The 19,919-nt window shown below is 45.6% G+C and overlaps 1 protein-coding gene across 4 annotated transcripts in view; it reads left to right on the forward strand.

The window, feature by feature from the left end:
- The window catches only part of SHTN1 (shootin 1), a 108,720-nt gene that overhangs the window by 78,547 nt on the left and 10,254 nt on the right, over positions 1 to 19,919 (forward strand). For 3 of the 4 annotated variants that reach the window (XM_056529586.1, XM_056529584.1, XM_056529587.1), the window contains exons 10-17: positions 1,149 to 1,302; positions 7,864 to 7,975; positions 8,818 to 8,903; positions 10,945 to 11,060; positions 13,116 to 13,187; positions 18,388 to 18,423; positions 18,499 to 18,619; positions 18,866 to 19,046. In XM_056529586.1, coding sequence (XP_056385561.1) covers positions 1,149 to 1,302; positions 7,864 to 7,975; positions 8,818 to 8,903; positions 10,945 to 11,060; positions 13,116 to 13,187; positions 18,388 to 18,423; positions 18,499 to 18,619; positions 18,866 to 19,046 — 878 coding nt within the window. The remainder of the gene's footprint in view (positions 1 to 1,148; positions 1,303 to 7,863; positions 7,976 to 8,817; positions 8,904 to 10,944; positions 11,061 to 13,115; positions 13,188 to 18,387; positions 18,424 to 18,498; positions 18,620 to 18,865; positions 19,047 to 19,919) is intronic. The other variant, XM_056529585.1, reaches the window with a different exon arrangement.

The raw sequence follows: 19,919 nt of genomic DNA on the forward strand, positions 1-19,919 counted from the left end.
GGTGTTGTGCTCACTGCAAGTTTCTTTCACCTCTTTTTCTTTTTATCTGAATACATTTACGGCACATTGTTGCGCCTCCCCTTTGTGTTTCCAATTTTTTTGCATATCAAGCATCTGTTATACGTATACACAGTTTTTGTTCAGTCTTTCCCACGTAAAAAAATCACTGGGACATATTAGACAGTATACAATATAGGTGGATCTACAGGTGATAAAATGATTAACAAAGGTATTAACTCCGCCCACAATGACATTTCTTCTTGCTAAATTTCATCTGAGAGGGGCTCTTCTCGCTTCCGCTATGGAATGTTGTAGTTCCTGTGTTGCTGCATCTTTTTGAATAAAAATAGTACTGTTTTTTTTTATTTTTTATTTTTTTTTACATATACGCCATTAACCGTGTGGCCCCATAGGGGGCTATTACATGCAATACTTAGATTGCATACACTGAACAATGCTATGCCATAGCACAACATTGATCAGTGTTATTGGTGCTCCATTACTACAGCCTGCTATGGCTGACTAGAGCATTGGAGCACCAATCAGATGACTAGGAGTAAGGTAAGGGCTCTTCCCCCATCCTCTTAGCTGATTGGGACATCGCATTTTCACTGTGGTGGTCCAGTTCATCTCTGCTGAGCAATCAGGATTAGTTTTTTTTATTTACATTTTAGACACCACAATCAAATTTAATCGCAGCGTCTAAAGGGTTATTGCCAGGCTTAAGTGCGATCGGTGATGTCCGGCATTCATCATGACTATCAGCCACCGGGACCATGATGCACTTATTTGCAGTTTTTAAAAATATATATGGATTCCCACTACCATTGTGCTCTGTCCCGTTCAGGGTCTGCTGGAGTCTTGTTGAGTAAAGAGAAGAAATAGGTCCTGCAGTTTATTTTCTCTGCTCAATTCCCGTCCTTCCTTCCTAAGACTGGATGAGAGAGCTTCCTTTAGTGTAAATTGTCCTGGTCTGGAGGGGTTATCCGGAGACTAAAAAAAAGTTGCTGTAAGTGGACAAAAAATAAAAGTAGAAAAGTGTAGTCCTCTTACGGGAGGTTATAGAGGGATACATAATGGGAGGAGTGGTACAGAGTATTTCAGAATTCTCAGACCAGTTCGCTTATCGGAGATCTTCTTACATCCAGGTGAAAGAATTGGAGGATCAGCTACAGGAGGCTAAACTGAGGAAAGAGATTCAGAGCCTGAAGAAACAACTGGAAATCTTAGAAGAAGAGAAGAAGGATCTGGAGAGCAGGTTACAGAGCTCGGAATCTACAGTGAAAGACTTGAAACACTCAGGTAAGTAGCCTGTTCCCCCTCCATAACCTCCTCCATGCATGCAGCCTGTACCCCCCTCTAACGCACAAGCAGCCTGTACACCCCTGCCAAACACAAGCAGCCTGTACCCCCTCTAACGCACAGACAGCCTGTATACCCCTGCCAAACACAGGCAGCCTGTACCCCCTCTAACGCACAAGCAGCCTGTACACCCCTGCCAAACACAGGCAGCTTGTACCCCCCTCTAACGCTCAGACAGCCTGTTCACCCCTGCCAAACACAGGCAGCCTGTACCCCCCTCTAACGCTCAGACAGCCTGTACACCCCTGCCAAACACAGGCAGCCTGTACACCCCTGCCAAACACAGGCAGCCTGTACCCCCCTCTAACGCACAAGCAGCCTGTACACCCCTGCCAAACACAGGCAGCTTGTACCCCCCTCTAACGCACAAGCAGCCTGTACACCCCTGCCAAACACAGGCAGCCTGTACCCCCCTCTAACGCTCAGACAGCCTGTACACCCCTGCAAAACACAGGCAGCCTGTACCCCCCTCTAACGCTCAGACAGCCTGTACACCCCTGCCAAACACAGGCAGCCTGTACACCCCTGCCAAACACAGGCAGCCTGTACCCCCCTGCCAAACACAGGCAGCCCGTACCCCCCTGCCAAACACAGGCAGCCCGTACACCCCTGCCAAACACAGGCAGCCCGTACCCCCCTGCCAAACACAGGCAGCCCGTACCCCCCTGCCAAACACAGGCAGCCCGTACACCCCTGCCAAACACAGGCAGCCCGTACCCCCCTGCCAAACACAGGCAGCCCGTACCCCCCTGCCAAACACAGGCAGCCCGTACCCCCCTGCCAAACACAGGCAGCCCGTACACCCCTGCCAAACACAGGCAGCCCGTACACCCCTGCCAAACACAGGCAGCCCGTACACCCCTGCCAAACACAGGCAGCCTGTACACCCCTGCCAAACACAGGCAGCCTGTACACCCCTGCCAAACACAGGCAGCCTGTACACCCCTGCCAAACACAGGCAGCCTGTACACCCCTGCCAAACACGGGCAGCCTGTACACCCCTGCCAAACACGGGCAGCCTGTACACCCCTGCCAAACACGGGCAGCCTGTACACCCCTGCCAAACACGGGCAGCCTGTACCAACGTCTTGATATCTTGGGTCATATGCTTTCACATCACGTGGACATCTGGCACTTACAGCCCACATGACAGATGATAACTCCATAACCCATGGCAGCAGAGAACTACAGCAGGCGTTGGTTGTTATTATTAAGGTTATGAGCGCGCTGCTCATGACGACGGCCTTGATGCTTTAATTAACGCTTTATGATGTAAGGTTTCTCAGAATGTTCTCAATGCGTCTGGGACAATGCGCAGGGCAGGAGGGTTCACGTTCAGCGCAGGCTCGACCTCCATTACCTTTTTATTTACATTCTCTGATTTCTGACAATCAATATCTAGTTCCATTAAATGAAAACACATGTCTCATTAGCTGCCTCGTGTATGAGAAGAGGGAGGGTAATGGGCAACGAGAGCCGCGCTCCTTCTCTTCATAATGAAAACGCAGCTTATTCACAGAAGAGACGAGGAGCCTGATAAAAGTAATTATCACCCGTAAACTCACTAACGGGGCCTGATGACCAACACTACCTGAATCACTGGGAACCCTCCTTCTATATGAGGTGCAGTACCCATTCAGTGATCTCCTCCTCCTATGCACACCTAAAGGCTGCAGTAATAACTGTGTCCTCATACACTATATATTAGTGATGCCGTAGGCGGCGGCTCCCATACTACACAGAAAAATACCTATGACAGGCTGCAGCTTATACATAGGAACCATTATAGAAATACATCCTTATCTCAGTGTAGCATGACACTCTTAAAGGAGTACTGTGGTGCAGGACAATTTATCTCCTATCCAAAGAATAGTTGATAAGTATCTGATTGCGGAGGGGTCCAACCACTAGGACATCTTCTGCTTCCTGCAGAGTCCCCAGTTGTTAGGCTCAGTGCCAGACTCGCAGTAGTTGCAGGTAGAAGATTGTGTGCTGGTTCCCCGCATATTATGTGTGCTGACCTCCTCTTATGTGTGCTGACCCCCTCTTATTATGTGTGCTGACCCCCTCTTATTATGTGTGCTGACCCCCTCTTATTATGTGTGCTGACCCCCTCTTATCATGTGTGCTGACCCCCTCTTATCATGTGTGCTGACCCCCTCTTATTATGTGTGCTGACCCCCTCTTATTATGTGTGCTGACCCCCTCTTATTATGTGTGCTGACCCCCTCTTATTATGTGTGCTGACCCCCTCTTATTATGTGTGCTGACCCCCTCTTATTATGTGTGCTGACCCCCTCTTATTATGTGTGCTGACCCCCTCTTATTATGTGTGCTGACCCCCTCTTATTATGTGTGCTGACCCCCTCTTATTATGTGTGCTGACCCCCTCTTATTATGTGTGCTGACCCCCTCTTATTATGTGTGCTGACCCCCTCTTATTATGTGTGCTGACCCCCTCTTATTATGTGTGCTGACCCCCTCTTATTATGTGTGCTGACCCCCTCTTATCATGTGTGCTGACCCCCTCTTATTATGTGTGCTGACCCCCTCTTATTATGTGTGCTGACCCCCTCTTATTATGTGTGCTGACCCCCTCTTATTATGTGTGCTGACCCCCTCTTATTATGTGTGCTGACCCCCTCTTATTATGTGTGCTGACCCCCTCTTATTATGTGTGCTGACCCCCTCTTATTATGTGTGCTGACCCCCTCTTATTATGTGTGCTGACCCCCTCTTATTATGTGTGCTGACCCCCTCTTATTATGTGTGCTGACCCCCTCTTATTATGTGTGCTGACCCCCTCTTATTATGTGTGCTGACCCCCTCTTATTATGTGTGCTGACCCCCTCTTATTATGTGTGCTGACCCCCTCTTATTATGTGTGCTGACCCCCTCTTATTATGTGTGCTGACCCCCTCTTATGTGTGCTGACCCCCTCTTATGTGTGCTGACCCCCTCTTATGTGTGCTGACCCCCTCTTATTATGTGTGCTGCCCCCCTCTTATGTGTGCTGACCCCCTCTTATGTGTGCTGACCCCCTCTTATGTGTGCTGACCCCCTCTTATGTGTGCTGACCCCCTCTTGTTATGTGTGCTGACCCCCTCTTGTTATGTGTGCTGACCCCATCTTATGTGTGCTGACCCCCTCTTATTATGTGTGCTGACCCCCTCTTATTATGTGTGCTGACCTCCTCTTATTATGTGTGCTGACCCCCTCTTATTATGTGTGCTGACCCCCTCTTATTATGTGTGCTGACCCCCTCTTATTATGTGTGCTGACCCCCTCTTATTATGTGTGCTGACCCCCTCTTATTATGTGTGCTGACCTCCTCTTATTATGTGTGCTGACCCCCTCTTATTATGTGTGCTGACCTCCTCTTATTATGTGTGCTGACCTCCTCTTATTATGTGTGCTGACCCCCTCTTATTGTGTGCTGACCTCCTCTTATTATGTGTGCTGACCTCCTCTTATTATGTGTGCTGACCCCCTCTTATTATGTGTGCTGACCCCCTCTTATTATGTGTGCTGACCCCCTCTTATTATGTGTGCTGACCCCCTCTTATTATGTGTGCTGACCCCCTCTTATTATGTGTGCTGACCTCCTCTTATCATGTGTGCTGACCCCCTCTTATTATGTGTGCTGACCCCCTCTTATCATGTGTGCTGACCCCCTCTTATCATGTGTGCTGACCCCCTCTTATCATGTGTGCTGACCCCCTCTTATCATGTGTGCTGACCCCCTCTTATCATGTGTGCTGACCCCCTCTTATTATGTGTGCTGACCCCCTCTTATTATGTGTGCTGACCCCCTCTTATTATGTGTGCTGACCCCCTCTTATTATGTGTGCTGACCCCCTCTTATTATGTGTGCTGACCCCCTCTTATTATGTGTGCTGACCCCCTCTTATTATGTGTGCTGACCTCCTCTTATTATGTGTGCTGACCCCCTCTTATTATGTGTACTGACTCCCTCTTATTATGTGTGCTGACCCCCTTTTTATTATGTGTGCTGATCCCCTCTTATTATGTGTGCTGATCCCCTCTTATTATGTGTGCTGACCCCCTCTTATTATGTGTGCTGACCCCCTCTTATTATGTGTGCTGACCCCCTCTTATGTGTGCTGACCCCCTCTTATTATGTGTGCTGACCTCCTCTTATTATGTGTGCTGACCCCCTCTTATTATGTGTGCTGACCCCCTCTTATTATGTGTGCTGACCCCCTCTTATCATGTGTGCTGACCCCCTCTTATTATGTGTGCTGACCCCCTCTTATTATGTGTGCTGACCCCCTCTTATTATGTGTGCTGACCCCCTCTTATTATGTGTGCTGACCCCCTCTTATTATGTGTGCTGACCTCCTCTTATTATGTGTGCTGACCCCCTCTTATTATGTGTGCTGACCCCCTCTTATTATGTGTGCTGACCCCCTCTTATTATGTGTGCTGACCCCCTCTTATTATGTGTGCTGACCTCCTCTTATTATGTGTGCTGACCCCATCTTATGTGTGCTGACCCCCTCTTATTATGTGTGCTGACCCCCTCTTATTATGTGTGCTGACCCCCTCTTATTATGTGTGCTGACCCCCTCTTATTATGTGTGCTGACCCCCTCTTATTATGTGTGCTGACCTCCTCTTATTATGTGTGCTGACCCCCTCTTATTATGTGTGCTGCCCCCCTCTTATGTGTGCTGACCCCCTCTTATTATGTGTGCTGACCCCCTCATATTATGTGTGCTGACCCCCTCTTATTATGTGTGCTGACCTCCTCTTATTATGTGTGCTGACCTCCTCTTATTATGTGTGCTGACCCCCTCTTATTATGTGTGCTGACCCCCTCTTATTATGTGTGCTGACCCCCTCTTGTTATGTGTGCTGACCCCCTCTTATTATGTGTGCTGACCCCATCTTATGTGTGCTGACCCCCTCTTATTATGTGTGCTGTCCCCCTCTTATTATGTGTGCTGACCTCCTCTTATTATGTGTGCTGACCCCCTCTTATTATGTGTGCTGACCCCCTCTTGTTATGTGTGCTGACCCCCTCATATTATGTGTGCTGACCCCCTCTTATTATGTGTGCTGACCCCCTCTTATTATGTGTGCTGACCCCCTCTTATTATGTGTGCTGACCCCCTCTTATTATGTGTGCTGACCCCCTCTTATTATGTGTGCTGACCCCCTCTTATTATGTGTGCTGACCCCCTCTTATTATGTGTGCTGACCCCCTCTTATTATGTGTGCTGACCCCCTCTTATTATGTGTGCTGACCCCCTCTTATTATGTGTGCTGACCTCCTCTTATTATGTGTGCTGACCCCCTCTTATTATGTGTGCTGACCCCCTCTTATTATGTGTGCTGACCCCCTCTTATTATGTGTGCTGACCTCCTCTTATTATGTGTGCTGACCCCCTCTTATTATGTGTGCTGACCTCCTCTTATTATGTGTGCTGACCCCCTCTTATTATGTGTGCTGACCTCCTCTTATTATGTGTGCTGACCCCCTCTTATTATGTGTGCTGACCCCCTCTTATTATGTGTGCTGACCCCCTCTTATTATGTGTGCTGACCCCCTCTTATTATGTGTGCTGACCCCCTCATATTATGTGTGCTGACCCCCTCTTATTATGTGTGCTGACCCCCTCTTATTATGTGTGCTGACCTCCTCTTATTATGTGTGCTGACCTCCTCTTATTATGTGTGCTGACCCCCTCTTATTATGTGTGCTGACCCCCTCTTATTATGTGTGCTGACCCCCTCTTATTATGTGTGCTGACCCCCTCTTATTATGTGTGCTGACCCCCTCTTATTATGTGTGCTGACCCCCTCTTATTATGTGTGCTGACCCCCTCTTATTATGTGTGCTGACCCCCTCTTGTTATGTGTGCTGACCCCATCTTATGTGTGCTGACCCCCTCTTATTATGTGTGCTGACCCCCTCTTATTATGTGTGCTGACCTCCTCTTATTATGTGTGCTGACCCCCTCTTATTATGTGTGCTGACCCCCTCTTATTATGTGTGCTGACCCCCTCTTATTATGTGTGCTGACCCCCTCATATTATGTGTGCTGACCCCCTCTTATTATGTGTGCTGACCCCCTCATATTATGTGTGCTGAAATATAATAAAAAGCTTCTCCTCTCAGCCTCCGCAAAGCTTCGCATCTAGCCGACCCCACAAACTTTCTCACAATGCATCCCTTACTTAAAACACACAGAAGATCTTCAGCTCGATCCCCTCCCCCTCATTAACTCTCTCCCTTATTTAAGTCACAAATTATCTTCTTCTCCACTATGGTTATTTTTATCCGATTATTCAATTAATTAAAACAATAATTGGCCAACTAATCGATTACGAAAATAATCGTTAGTCGCAGCCCTAGACTGTTACATTGTTGCATTGTACATTTAGCTGTTTCCGATGTTTCTCTCCCACCCTATTCATTTTTGTTGTGTTTCCTTTCGTCACTAAATTCCTATCTTAACATGTTTTCTGTTTCCAGTGGAAGAACTTCAGAAGCGAGTACATCAGGCGGAGAAAGCAGCTCTTCCCCCTCCGCCACCACCTCCACCTCCTCTGCCGCCGCCACCACCACCGCCGCCAAACCCCATCCGGTAAGATGTGTAGAAGTGACCTCTGAAACTTAGTCATCACCAAAGTTCCATCAGAGCATTAATTAGCTACTTTCTAATAGTTCTTCATTTCTAAGATCTCTGATTTCTTTCATTAAAGGGGTACTCCGTCCCTAGACATCTTATCCCCTATCCAAAGGATAGGAGATAAGATATCTGATCGCGGGGGGTCCCGCAGCTGGGACTCCTGCAATCTCTGTACAGCATCCAGCGTTCGTTCAGAACCATGGGTGCCGGCGACGGGGGTCGTGACGTCACGACCCCGCCCCTCGTGATATCACACCACGCCCCCCTCAATGCAAGTCTATGAGACGGGGCGTGGCGTCGCCACGCCCCCTCCCATAGACTTGCATTGAGGGGGTGTGGTGTGACCTCACGAGGGGCATGGTCGACCCTGCCGCCCGCTCCAAGCGTTCGTAACAAAATGTTCCGAACGATGGGGCAGCGGAGTACCCCTTTAAACTGAAAAATAGTTTACAGCCAATAGCTAAAAGGCATCCAAACCTAGTCCTGCTCACATAGCTGATAGATTTGTGAGGCTGACCATAAACCGCTTTGCCAACAGCAATCTCTCAACTCCCCTCCTTTACATGTGCATGCTCTGCCTAGCTGAGCATGCATGTGCTCTGAATGAAGAGAGGGGAGAAAGATATTTCCAGACACCTATATCCCTTCCCCCATACTCCTCTGGCAGCAGCTTGCCTCCATGAGAACTGAATGGTCATGCCAACATGCCCAACCTCCCCGTTCCCCATACTGTACAGAGGATGCAGGTTACATGGCTGTGGAGTAGTATGTGAGTAGGTTTGTGCTGTCGTTCTCAGGTCTCTCATGTCTATCATCCGGAAGAAGCCTTCAGTGACGCCCACGGCGGCAGTAAAGCAGGAGAGTGCGCCAACGACGGGCAGCGGTAAGAATAGCAGAGACAGAGAAGCTGATCATAGCGGCCGATGTGATGCAGCCTCAGGGGGTGGGATGTGTCACTATGATGTGTACCTCGCCACATCCTAGAAATGTTGGGGGTAGCTGTTTTCAGTGTCCAAGACCCCCTCCCCCCCTCTCCCTGGCCGGTCCAGCCTCCCTGAACCCACAAGAAGCTGCGGCGGCGAAAGAGTTGATTCTGTTAACACGACGAGTAATATGTGTTTTCTCCCAAATCTTTGCTTTTATTTTTCTTATACTATAACGAGCATCTTGTGAGGTTCTGTAAAATGTGAGTATGTAAAGTAGGGAATTAAGTGCCCCCCTGCCGGCCGCGTGCGGCGGATCTGACAGATTCTGCAAGTCGATGGCGGCTTTTAAGTCATTCACTTACGACAATAAAAAAGCATTAAGTCTGAAACTGAATTTCCCATTGTATTAATAAGATAATGGACCATGAAATGCGCTGACGGCGCCTTTATTTATTCCTGCTGGAGATCGCCGGCTCTTAAAGGAGACTGCACACGGGAAATGTGTACATGTTGTTATACGATGTGATGGTGCGGAGGGGGCTCTGCCACATGTTGGGTGTCACTGGGGGGCTGGTATATATTGCATGGTGGTGCTATGTTATGTCTTATATATTACTCAGGGCATATGCCCCAAATTATAGCTCACTTGGGGGCTGTACCCCATATTATTGGTCACTTAGGGCTGTACCCCATATTATAGGTCACTTAGGGGTTGTACCCCATATTATAGGTCACTTAGGGGCTGTACCCCATATTATAGGTCACTTGGGGGATGTACCCCATATTATTGGTCACTTAGGGTTGTACCCCATATTATAGGTCACTTAGGGCCTATACCCCATATTATAGGTCACTTAGGGGCTATACCCCAGATTATAGGTCACTTGGGGGCTGTACCCCGTATTATAGGTCACTTGGGGGCTGTGCCCCGTATTATAGGTCACTTGGGGGCTGTGCCCCGTATTATAGGTCACTTGGGGGCTGTGCCCCGTATTATAGGTCACTTGGGGGCTGTGCCCCGTATTATAGGTCACTTGGGGGCTGTGCCCCGTATTATAGGTCACTTGGGGGCTGTGCCCCGTATTATAGGTCACTTGGGGGCTGTGCCCCGTATTATAGGTCACTTGGGGGCTGTGCCCCGTATTATAGGTCACTTGGGGGCTGTGCCCCGTATTATAGGTCACTTGGGGGCTGTGCCCCGTATTATAGGTCACCTGGGGGCTGTGCCCCGTATTATAGGTCACCTGGGGGCTGTGCCCCGTATTATAGGTCACCTGGGGGCTGTGCCCCCGTATTATAGGTCACTTGGGGCTGTGCCCCGTATTTTATGTGACTTGGGGGCTGTGCCACATGTTACACATTTCTTGGGCTTGCTGTGCCACGTGTTACATATTTATTTGGCTTGCTGTGCCACGTGTTACATATTTCTTTGGCTTGCTGTGCCACGTGTTACATATTTCTTGGGCTTGCTGTGCCACATGTTACATATTTCTTGGGCTTGCTGTGCCACATGTTACATATTTCTTGGGCTTGCTGTGCCACATGTTACATATTTCTTTGGCTTGCTGTGCCACGTGTTACATATTTCTTGGGCTTGCTGTGCCACATGTTACATATTTCTTGGGCTTGCTGTGCCACATGTTACATATTTCTTGGGCTTGTGTTTTATATGGCTTGAAGGTCGCTGTGGCAAGTGTTATATATCACTTGGAGGGGGGCTGTGCCACTTGTTATGTCACTCGGAGGCTGCGACACATGTTATATATCAGCGGGAAAGGTGATTTTATTGATTGATTCGTTCATTGGATTTGGGGGTCCTGCTGCTCCTAGGACCCCATTGTGGTCAGGAGTTGTGACTGGGAGATGTAACACTTTGCATAGTACCTATTCCCTATCATAGATGGATGTTGGATTCCTAAGGGTTGTGGGGTCTGTGAGATAACTAACACTTCCAGTGAGTTGGGGGATCACTGATCATCTGCTGTGTTTTCTCTCCAGAAGAGAAAGCGGGGGACCTGAAGAGGCAGGCTGTGGAGGAGATGATGGACCGAATCAAGAAGGGTGTCGCCCTGCGGCCGGTACAACAAGCAGGCCGGGCCAAGCCAAAGCCTCAGGTGAGAGATCCCATGTGGTGACAGCCGATGTACAACTCCCAGCAGTCATTGTCTACCACTGATCTATATACACTGTATTGGGGATAATGTGTCCTTTCCCCTCACACACCAGCACCATTTAGTATCAGTTGAGGCCTGTATTTGAACTGTAATATGTGAGTAACATGGCGTCTTATGCTCCATTAATCAGGTCTTCTCGTCCAGTTACCTCTAAAGCTGCACTCACTATTCTGCTGTTACATCAGGTCTTATCCTTCAGTTACCTCCAGAACTGTACTTACTATTCTGCTGTTAAATCACTACTTATCTTCTAGTTACCACCAGAGCTGCACTCATTATTCTGCTGTTAGATCAGTTCCGCAACATAAGCATGCTGGGAGTTGTAGTTTTGCAACAGCTGGAGGCACCCTGGTTGGGAAACACTGTGTTACATCCTGCGGAAAGGGGGAGACAGCATTCCAAGTAGAGGTAGGGAAGGTCCCTATATCCCATTCTCATATCCCGTCCTCATATCCTGTCCTCATATCCCGTCCTCAGGTGGGGCTGCGTTGTGGTAAAGATATTGTAAGCTGAAAATAAAAAGGGGTGTGGCTTAAAGGTGGGCGTGTCTTTGCGAGATGGGGTGTGGTATGCGGGGAGGGTGTGGCTTGCCAGCCGGACTGACACATTCACCAGGAGATGCGGAGCTTGTGGAGTAAGGCACCAGAAGTCCTATATACTTGCATGGGACAAAACCCCATCCTTCACATATGGGGGTAGGTTAGGGGTTAATTTAACTATCATATCTTTGTATTTGACATTTGTAACATGTGACAAAGTATTATCGAAATATCTCCAGTCGTACGGAAGTTATGTGGGAACATACATTTCCCATTGATTTGCATGGGAGTTAAAAAAAAAAATAAAAACCCCGACCCTCACAAATGGGGGTAGTTAAGGGTTAAATTCATTATCCTACATTTTAATTGGACATATAAGTAACATGTGACCAAGTTTCATATTAATATATTTAGCCGTTTGGACGTGATGCCGGAACATATACACATACATACACATACACATGCACACATACATACACATACATACACACATACATACATACACATATACATATACACACACATACATACACATATATACATACATACACACATACATACATACACATACATACACACACAAACACATATACATACACACATACATACATACACATATACATGCACACATACATACATACATACACATATACATGCACACATACACACACATACATACACATATACATGCATACATACACACATACATACATACACATATACATACATACATACACACATACATACACATATACATACATACACATACATACATACACATATACATACATACATACACACATACATACACATATACATGCACACATACATACACATACATACACACATATATACACACATACACACATACATACATACACACATACATACACACATACATACACACACAAACACATATACATACACACACATATATACATACACACATACATACATACATACATACACACATACATACACACATACACACATACATACATACACACATACATACACACACATACGCAAATTGAGTTTTATATATATATATATATATATATATATATATATACAGTATTTCACAGTTAATGATGACTGTAATTTTAATTAATATGGTTTACATAGGCTACAAATATGTTTTTAGTTTTTTTTCTTGTTCTATTAGTTAGTATTGTTTTATTAGTCAATATTATTTATATTTTGTTTCTGTGTAATTTTAATGTTTTCTGATATGTTTTAGTTATTTTTCTAATAAGAATTGGAGTATATGACATGCTGTAAAAGCATGAAAGTGACTGCAGCTTTGGAGGTGACTGGAGGATAAGACATGATGTAACTGCAGAATAGTGAGTGCAGCTCTGGAGACATGATATCAGGACAGGATTTATACACCCTGTTTAGTATAAATTATCATAACTTTTCAGTGTGTAAAGAGTTACTAAATTTGTACGTCCAGGTTATACATCCAGAGCAGGGGCCCCCAGCTGCCCCACCGGCGCCAACTGCCGCAAATGTGGAAGAAACCAAAGTAAGAATTGTGCACGGCATGCTTGCTGTAGTGTCTGTACTTTGTGTTGCACGCAGTGGCGGTCGTGTCATTTAAAGGTGCGGTGTCTTACTGTTGGCACAGACTTCTAACATCGTCCGTTTTTAGTTCTGCATGCTGTGAGTGTCGTCCATATTGTTTTGTTTCTTTTGCTGTCCATCATGGTCCCATTCCTTGGATGGTCTATGAATAGTGAGGTCATTGGTGACATCACAGGTGCCCCACATTAGACCCCCCCTGGGCCTTGAAGTGTAGAAGCCTTGTGAGCCCCTGATGGATTCACCCGCTCTTTCCCTCATTTCAAGGTGAGTAATAACTCAATGCGGTCCCACTTTGTGACGGGCGATGACCACTTGCGCAATTGTCGGCTGAATGGGAAAACACGTCCTTGAGTCGTTAACAAAGATGTAATTTGCTATAAACGGCTTCAAGTGGGTGAGGTGAAGGCAGACGATTGTCGGGGGGAGGCGAAGGGAGAGGGGCTCTCAGCCATGGAGTGCCGTCTTTGTGTGCGCACAATAGGCGCCGGCCGCCTTTATATCTCAAGGTGTTAACCATTTTGTGACTTCCCAGGTTCTCTCATGAGAAGCTCTTTATGCTGCTGAGCTGATATATATACAGTCAGGTCCATAAATATTGGGGCATCGACACAATTCTAATATTTTTGGCTCTATACACCACCACAATGGATTTGAAATGAAACGAACAAGATGTGCTTTAACTCCGGACTGTCAGCTTTAATTTGAGGGTATTTACATCCAAAAGCAACCAAAGAGTTTTTTAACCTCTTAAGGACTTAGGGCGAACCTGTACGCCCTGAGTCTGCTCCCTTTCTATAACGCGGGGCCTCTAACAACAGCCAGGACCCGTGGCTACTAGTTATTAATCCTTTAGACGCGACGTTCAAAGTTGATCGCCGTGTCTAAAGTGAAAGTAAACTACTCCCGGATAGCTCAGTGGGCTGTTTGGGGCGAACCCCAAGAAAATGGAGGACAAAAGGAGGACAAAGGTTTGCCGCAGCATCCCGAAAAGCTGGAGGACACAAGGAGGGCCCCCACCTTCCTCCTGCGTGTTCGATTGCCGAATGACTGCTCCGTGCCTGATATCCAGGAATGAACAGTGAAGCGGCAGAATCATTGATCAATGTTATCCTATGGGATAACAATGATCAATGTAAAAGATCAGTGTGCAGTGTTATAGCCCCCTATGGGATAACAATGATCAGTTTAAGAGATCAGTGTGTGCAGTGTTATAATCCCCTATGGGATAACAATGATCAATGTAAAAGATCAGTGTGTGCAGTGTTATAGCCCCCTATGGTATAACAATGATCAGTGTAGGAGATCAGTGTGTGCAGTGTTATCGTCTCCTATGGTATAACAATGATCAGTGTAAGAGATCAGTATGTGCAGTGTTATAGTCCCCTATGGGATAACAAATGACCAATGTAAAAGATCAGTGTGTTTAGTGTTATAGTCTCCTATGGGATAACAATGATCAATGTAAGAGATCAGTGTGTACTGTGTTATAGTCCACTTTGGGATAACAATGATCAATGTGAAAGATCAGTGTGTGCAGTGTTATAGCCCCCTATGGGATAACAATGATCAATGTAAAAGATCAGCGTGTGCAGTGTTATAGTCCCCTATGGGATAACAATGATCATTGTAAAATATCAGTGTGTGCAGTGTTATAGTCCCCTATGGGATAACAATGATCATTGTAAAATATCAGTGTGTGCAGTGTTATAGTCCCCTATGGGATAACAATGATCAATGTAAAAGATCAGTGTGTGCAGTGTTATAGTCTCCTATGGGAGCTATAACCATGCAAAAAAAAAGTGAATAAAAGTTTAAATCGCCCCCCTTTTCCCATAAAACAAAACTGTGTAAAAATAAACATACGTGGTATCGCCTGGTGCGAAAATGTCTGAATTATAAAAATATATTGTTAATTAAACCGCACGGTCAATGGCGTACTCGCAAAAAAATTCCAAAGTCCAAAATAGCGTATTTTTGTTCACTTTTTATATAAAAAAATGAATAAAAAGCGATCAAAAAGTCTGATCAACCACCTCCAACCACCCTGTACGTGGAAAAATAAAAAAGTTATAGGGGTCAGAATATGACAATTTTAAATGTATTAATTTTCCTGCATGTGTTATGATTTTTTCCAGAAATCCAACAAAATCCAAACTATATAAGTAGGGTATCATTTTAATCGTATGGACCTACAGAATAATAAGGTGCCATTTTTACCATAATATGTACTGCCTAGAAACGGAAGCCCCCAAAAGTTACAAAATGGAATTTTTTCTTCAATTTTGTCACACAATGATTTTTTTTCCCGTTTCGCTGTAGATTTTTGGGTAAAATGACTGATGTCACTGCAAAGTAGAATTGGTGGTGCAAAAAATAAGACATCATATGGATTTTTAGGTGAAAAATTGCAAGAATTAGGATTTTTTTAAAGGTAAGGAGGAAAAAACGAAAGTGGAAAAACCCCGGATCCTTAAGGGGTTAAGGGAAATAAGTGGAATGTTATGCAATGGCCAAGTCAATCACCCGACCTGAATCCGAAATTTCACTTTTTGAAGACCAAACTGAAGGGGAAATGCCTCAAGAACAAGCAGGAACGGAAGACAGATGCAGTAGGGGAGGCAGAGAATCGCCAGGGATGAAACCAGCAATGTCTGCTGATGTCAATACGTTCAGACTTCAGGCTGTAATTGACTGCAAAGGATTTGCATTTCCCAATGTCCGGGCATGCTGGAAGTTGTAGTTTTGCAACAGCTGGAGGCACCCTGGTTGGGAAACACTGATCTAGCTTTTGTATTTGGCTCAGAAATCCCTCTTTTACTGCTCACTCATTCTGACATCACTTCTCAGGAAGGGACATGTCCCAGGCAAGCACTGAGCCTGCCCTCACTCACCATGCATTCACTTCCTCCCTGAGTCTGCTGTGCTGAGGAATGCTAGTCCTGCCATCACTTCCTTGACTTTGTCCCTGCCTGTGCTTCAGTTGGGACAAAGATGATTCTGCAGCCGGACAGGATTATGTTCTGGATAATATGGGGAACCCTAGTGGTCTTTTTAGAAGCCATGATTTCTATAAAAGAAGATGCCCAGCGGTAATAAACTTATCCCCGACCGCTGGAACCCCCCCCCCCCCCCCCCGCAATCTCCTGTATGGGGTCCAGCTCTGCTCTGTAAGAGCACAATTCGCACACAGCACGTCAGCTGGTCAAAACACGCCTCCTCCATTCATCTGTATAGGAGAGGCGGAGACACACAAACGCTGTGTCTCCACCTTTCCTATTGAGATGCATAGAGGGGTGTGTTTGGACCAGCTGACGTGCTGTGTGCGAAAAATCACACAATCGGAGCTGGGCCGGGGCCCCATACGGGAGATTGCTGGGGGGTCCCAGGGGTCGGACCCACTCAATCAGACTCTTTTTCCCCTATCCTGTGGATAAGGGATACGTTTATTACCGCTTCTTTAAAAGGAGATCTTTTATTTATTTATTTTTTTTCAAATGACAAATATTCGGTAAATGTTTTGCCAAGACCTAGTGAATTACATATATAAGCATTATTTTTTAACGGAGATAAGACAGGTACGCTTTAAAAAGTTCAACTTTTTCAACAAAAACTTTTTCAACAACAAAAAAGCTGCAATGCTACAAAAAACCTGAGGACAGATGGTGTGCTGTTTTTTGAAGAAATCTCCTCTGTTTTTCTAATTCTGATAACGCCTTTAACCGGTTGTCGTCTAAGGACAAGCTGGCTCGTCCTACAACGGCAAGCGGTGAATGGCTCCTGACTTGAGCCCGCACCATACCAGCCGGCCCCCAGCTGATTCCTGTAGCTGGGGGCCGCCGTTAGTAGCCGACATGTGGCAAGTTATTAACCCTTTAGATCGCCACTGCGGAGTCTAAAGGGACCCTTATCCAGTCTCTGGGGGTCCAGTGGGGTGTGGGTCGGAAACCACCCCACCCTGCAGCGGTTTTGCGGGGGGGGGGGGGGGGGGGGGGGTTGAGGCGATCCAATGTGGAGGTGGCTGGAGGGCTTAACTCTGCTCCTACAGCTGTCCTGGCTCTGTGATTGTTAGAACCTGGCTGAACCAGGCTTTATCAATCAAGCACAGAGCACACAGATCAATGTGGTTCTATGGAATAAAGTTAAACATAATAAAAATAAACATGTGGTATCGCCGTGTGCGTAAATGTATAAATATAATGTCAATTAAACCGCATGGTCAATGGCGTTTACGTAAAAAAAATACCAAAGTCCAAAATTGCATATTTTTGGTCACTTTGTATACCTTTAAAAAAAATTATAAAAAGCGATCAAAAAGTCCAATCAGAACAAAAATGGTACTGATAAAAACTTCAGATGACGACGCAAAAATGAGCCCTTATACTGCTCCGTATACAGAAAAATAAAAGTTATAGGGGTCAGAAAATGCCAATTTTCAACATACAAATTTTGGTGCATGTAGTTATAATTTTTTAAGGTAAAATAAAATAAAAGCTATATAAATTTGGTATCCTTGTAACTGTATGGACCTACAGAATAAAGATAAGTTGTCATTTTTACAGAAAAGTCTACTGCGTAGAATCGGAAGCCCCCAAAATTTACAAAATGCCTTTTTTTTTTTTCAATTTTGCCCCACAAATATTTTTTTTTTTTCTGGTTTCGCCGTAGATTTTGTAGTGAAATGATTGATGTCATTACAAAGTGATATTGGTGGCTCAAAAAAAAAAAAAAATAAATAAAAAGGTCTGTAGGTGCAAAATTGCAAGTGTTCTGATTTTTAGAAGGCGAGGAGGAAATAATGGAGGTGCAAAAATGAAAAATTGCCTGGTTCTTAAGGGGTTAAAGTCTGTAGCAATTTTTTTTTTTTTTTGTGGGGGTAAAAATACACCACCCTCAAGCCTGAAATGTAGAACAGGTCCATGCAGTCTATTGCTCACTGTTATCAGCCACTCCTGAAATTGCTTATAATAGGAAACACTAGATTGGAAAGAGGTCCAAATCCATAAATAGTTTCTCTTATCTCTCCTTAATATTTTGGGATATTTGATGCCTGTATCGCCCCTGTATATTATAATGGGGTAATAATCAATTATTTCTGGGGTTGCGTTTTTTTTTAAATAATTCAAGTCTTGTGTTTTTTACAGTCAAACAGCGCTGTCCAGGAGCTGCGGGGGATCCTGGTGAGTGGCAGCATTTTGTGGGATACCCTGGGGGTGTCCATCTTCTCCTCTCACTATAACCTCCATCTTCCTTAGGATTCTATGGGCACCACCCCCAGCAGGAAGAGACTCGGGGCCATGGCCGCAGCCTCCACAGAAAGTGAACTGGAAAGAATTTTACGACGCCGTAAAGTGACGACTGAGCAAGACGCATCCGGTAAATCATAGGGGGAGACTGCTAGCACAATGCGGAGTGATTAGAGTGTAAGCTCTGCTGGTTCGGGTGTTAAAAAGGTCTTTCTCTGAAATGTCGCCTTGTTATCTTGCGGATAAATGGCCTTTAGGCAAATTACCTGTAGGCTTTACCACTTTGGTTCTCCAGGCTTGTCAGTCCTGATCACAATTCATTTTGTTTATTCCCTGTTTCTGATCTAAATGTTTCTTCTCTTTTTCTCGGGTGCAGCTGGGACCCTAAGTGCCCTTGAATCCAGATCTATGCCCGTCCTGGGTTCTGCAACCAGTTCAGCTATCAGTCAGAAACCTCGTGATGCTGAGTTCAGGACAGAGAGTACGACTGGAGGAAGCGGGGAAGGGGGGCAGCTGCTTCTCCCAGACAAGCGGCTCCACACAAAGGTCTCATCACAGTAAGTAGATAGAAAGATTTTGTTTTTTTTCTGAAGAATTGTTGGCTTTCACTTGTGCAAGTCACAGGGAAGAGGGTGAGCAAGTGTACACTCACACAGCATCTCCACCAGGGGAGGGAGTGTGCCTGAGCGAGTGTACATTTCACTCACTTCCACCTGGGATCAGTGTGAATCCTCCTCACTATTGTCACACTGATCCCTGGTTACACCTTCATCATGGAATGTCAGGGAAAGGAAGCAACCGAGACACAGAGGAGGGGGAGCACGCTTCATTACCCCTTCTCATAGGAGACAGTGATTGGGGAGGGGGTGTAAGGGTACATTCACACATACCAAAATTACTGCAGAGATGACATTTGGAATTGGACATGGGAAATCTGCAGAAGAATTCCATATAGTACATGTAGATAGGATTGTAATGATAAAGTCCTTATGGACCAGAAAACATCTTAAACTCTTTAGTGTGTCAATTTATGCCATGGAAGGTGCAAGGATTTGTTGTGCATTTTCCACTTTGGCTTTAATGGGGGGAAAAAAATCTGCAAGCAGCTTCTACGGCATCAAAATCCACAAGTGCAAGTAAAAATTGTGCAGTAAAATAAATATCTGAAGACCTGACCACCACTGAACAAGACACAAGACTGGACCAAGACCTATCTGAAGACCTGACCACCACTGAACAAGACACAAGACTGGACCAAGACCTATCTGAAGACCTGACCACCACTGAACAAGACACAATACTGGACCAAGACCTATCTGAAGACCTGACCACCACTGAACAAGACACAATACTGGACCAAGACCTATCTGAAGACCTGACCACCACTGAACAAGACACAATACTGGACCAAGACCTATCTGAAGACCTGA

This window comes from Hyla sarda, chromosome 7 (genome assembly GCF_029499605.1).
Source record: "Hyla sarda isolate aHylSar1 chromosome 7, aHylSar1.hap1, whole genome shotgun sequence".
NCBI lineage: Eukaryota > Metazoa > Chordata > Amphibia > Anura > Hylidae > Hyla > Hyla sarda.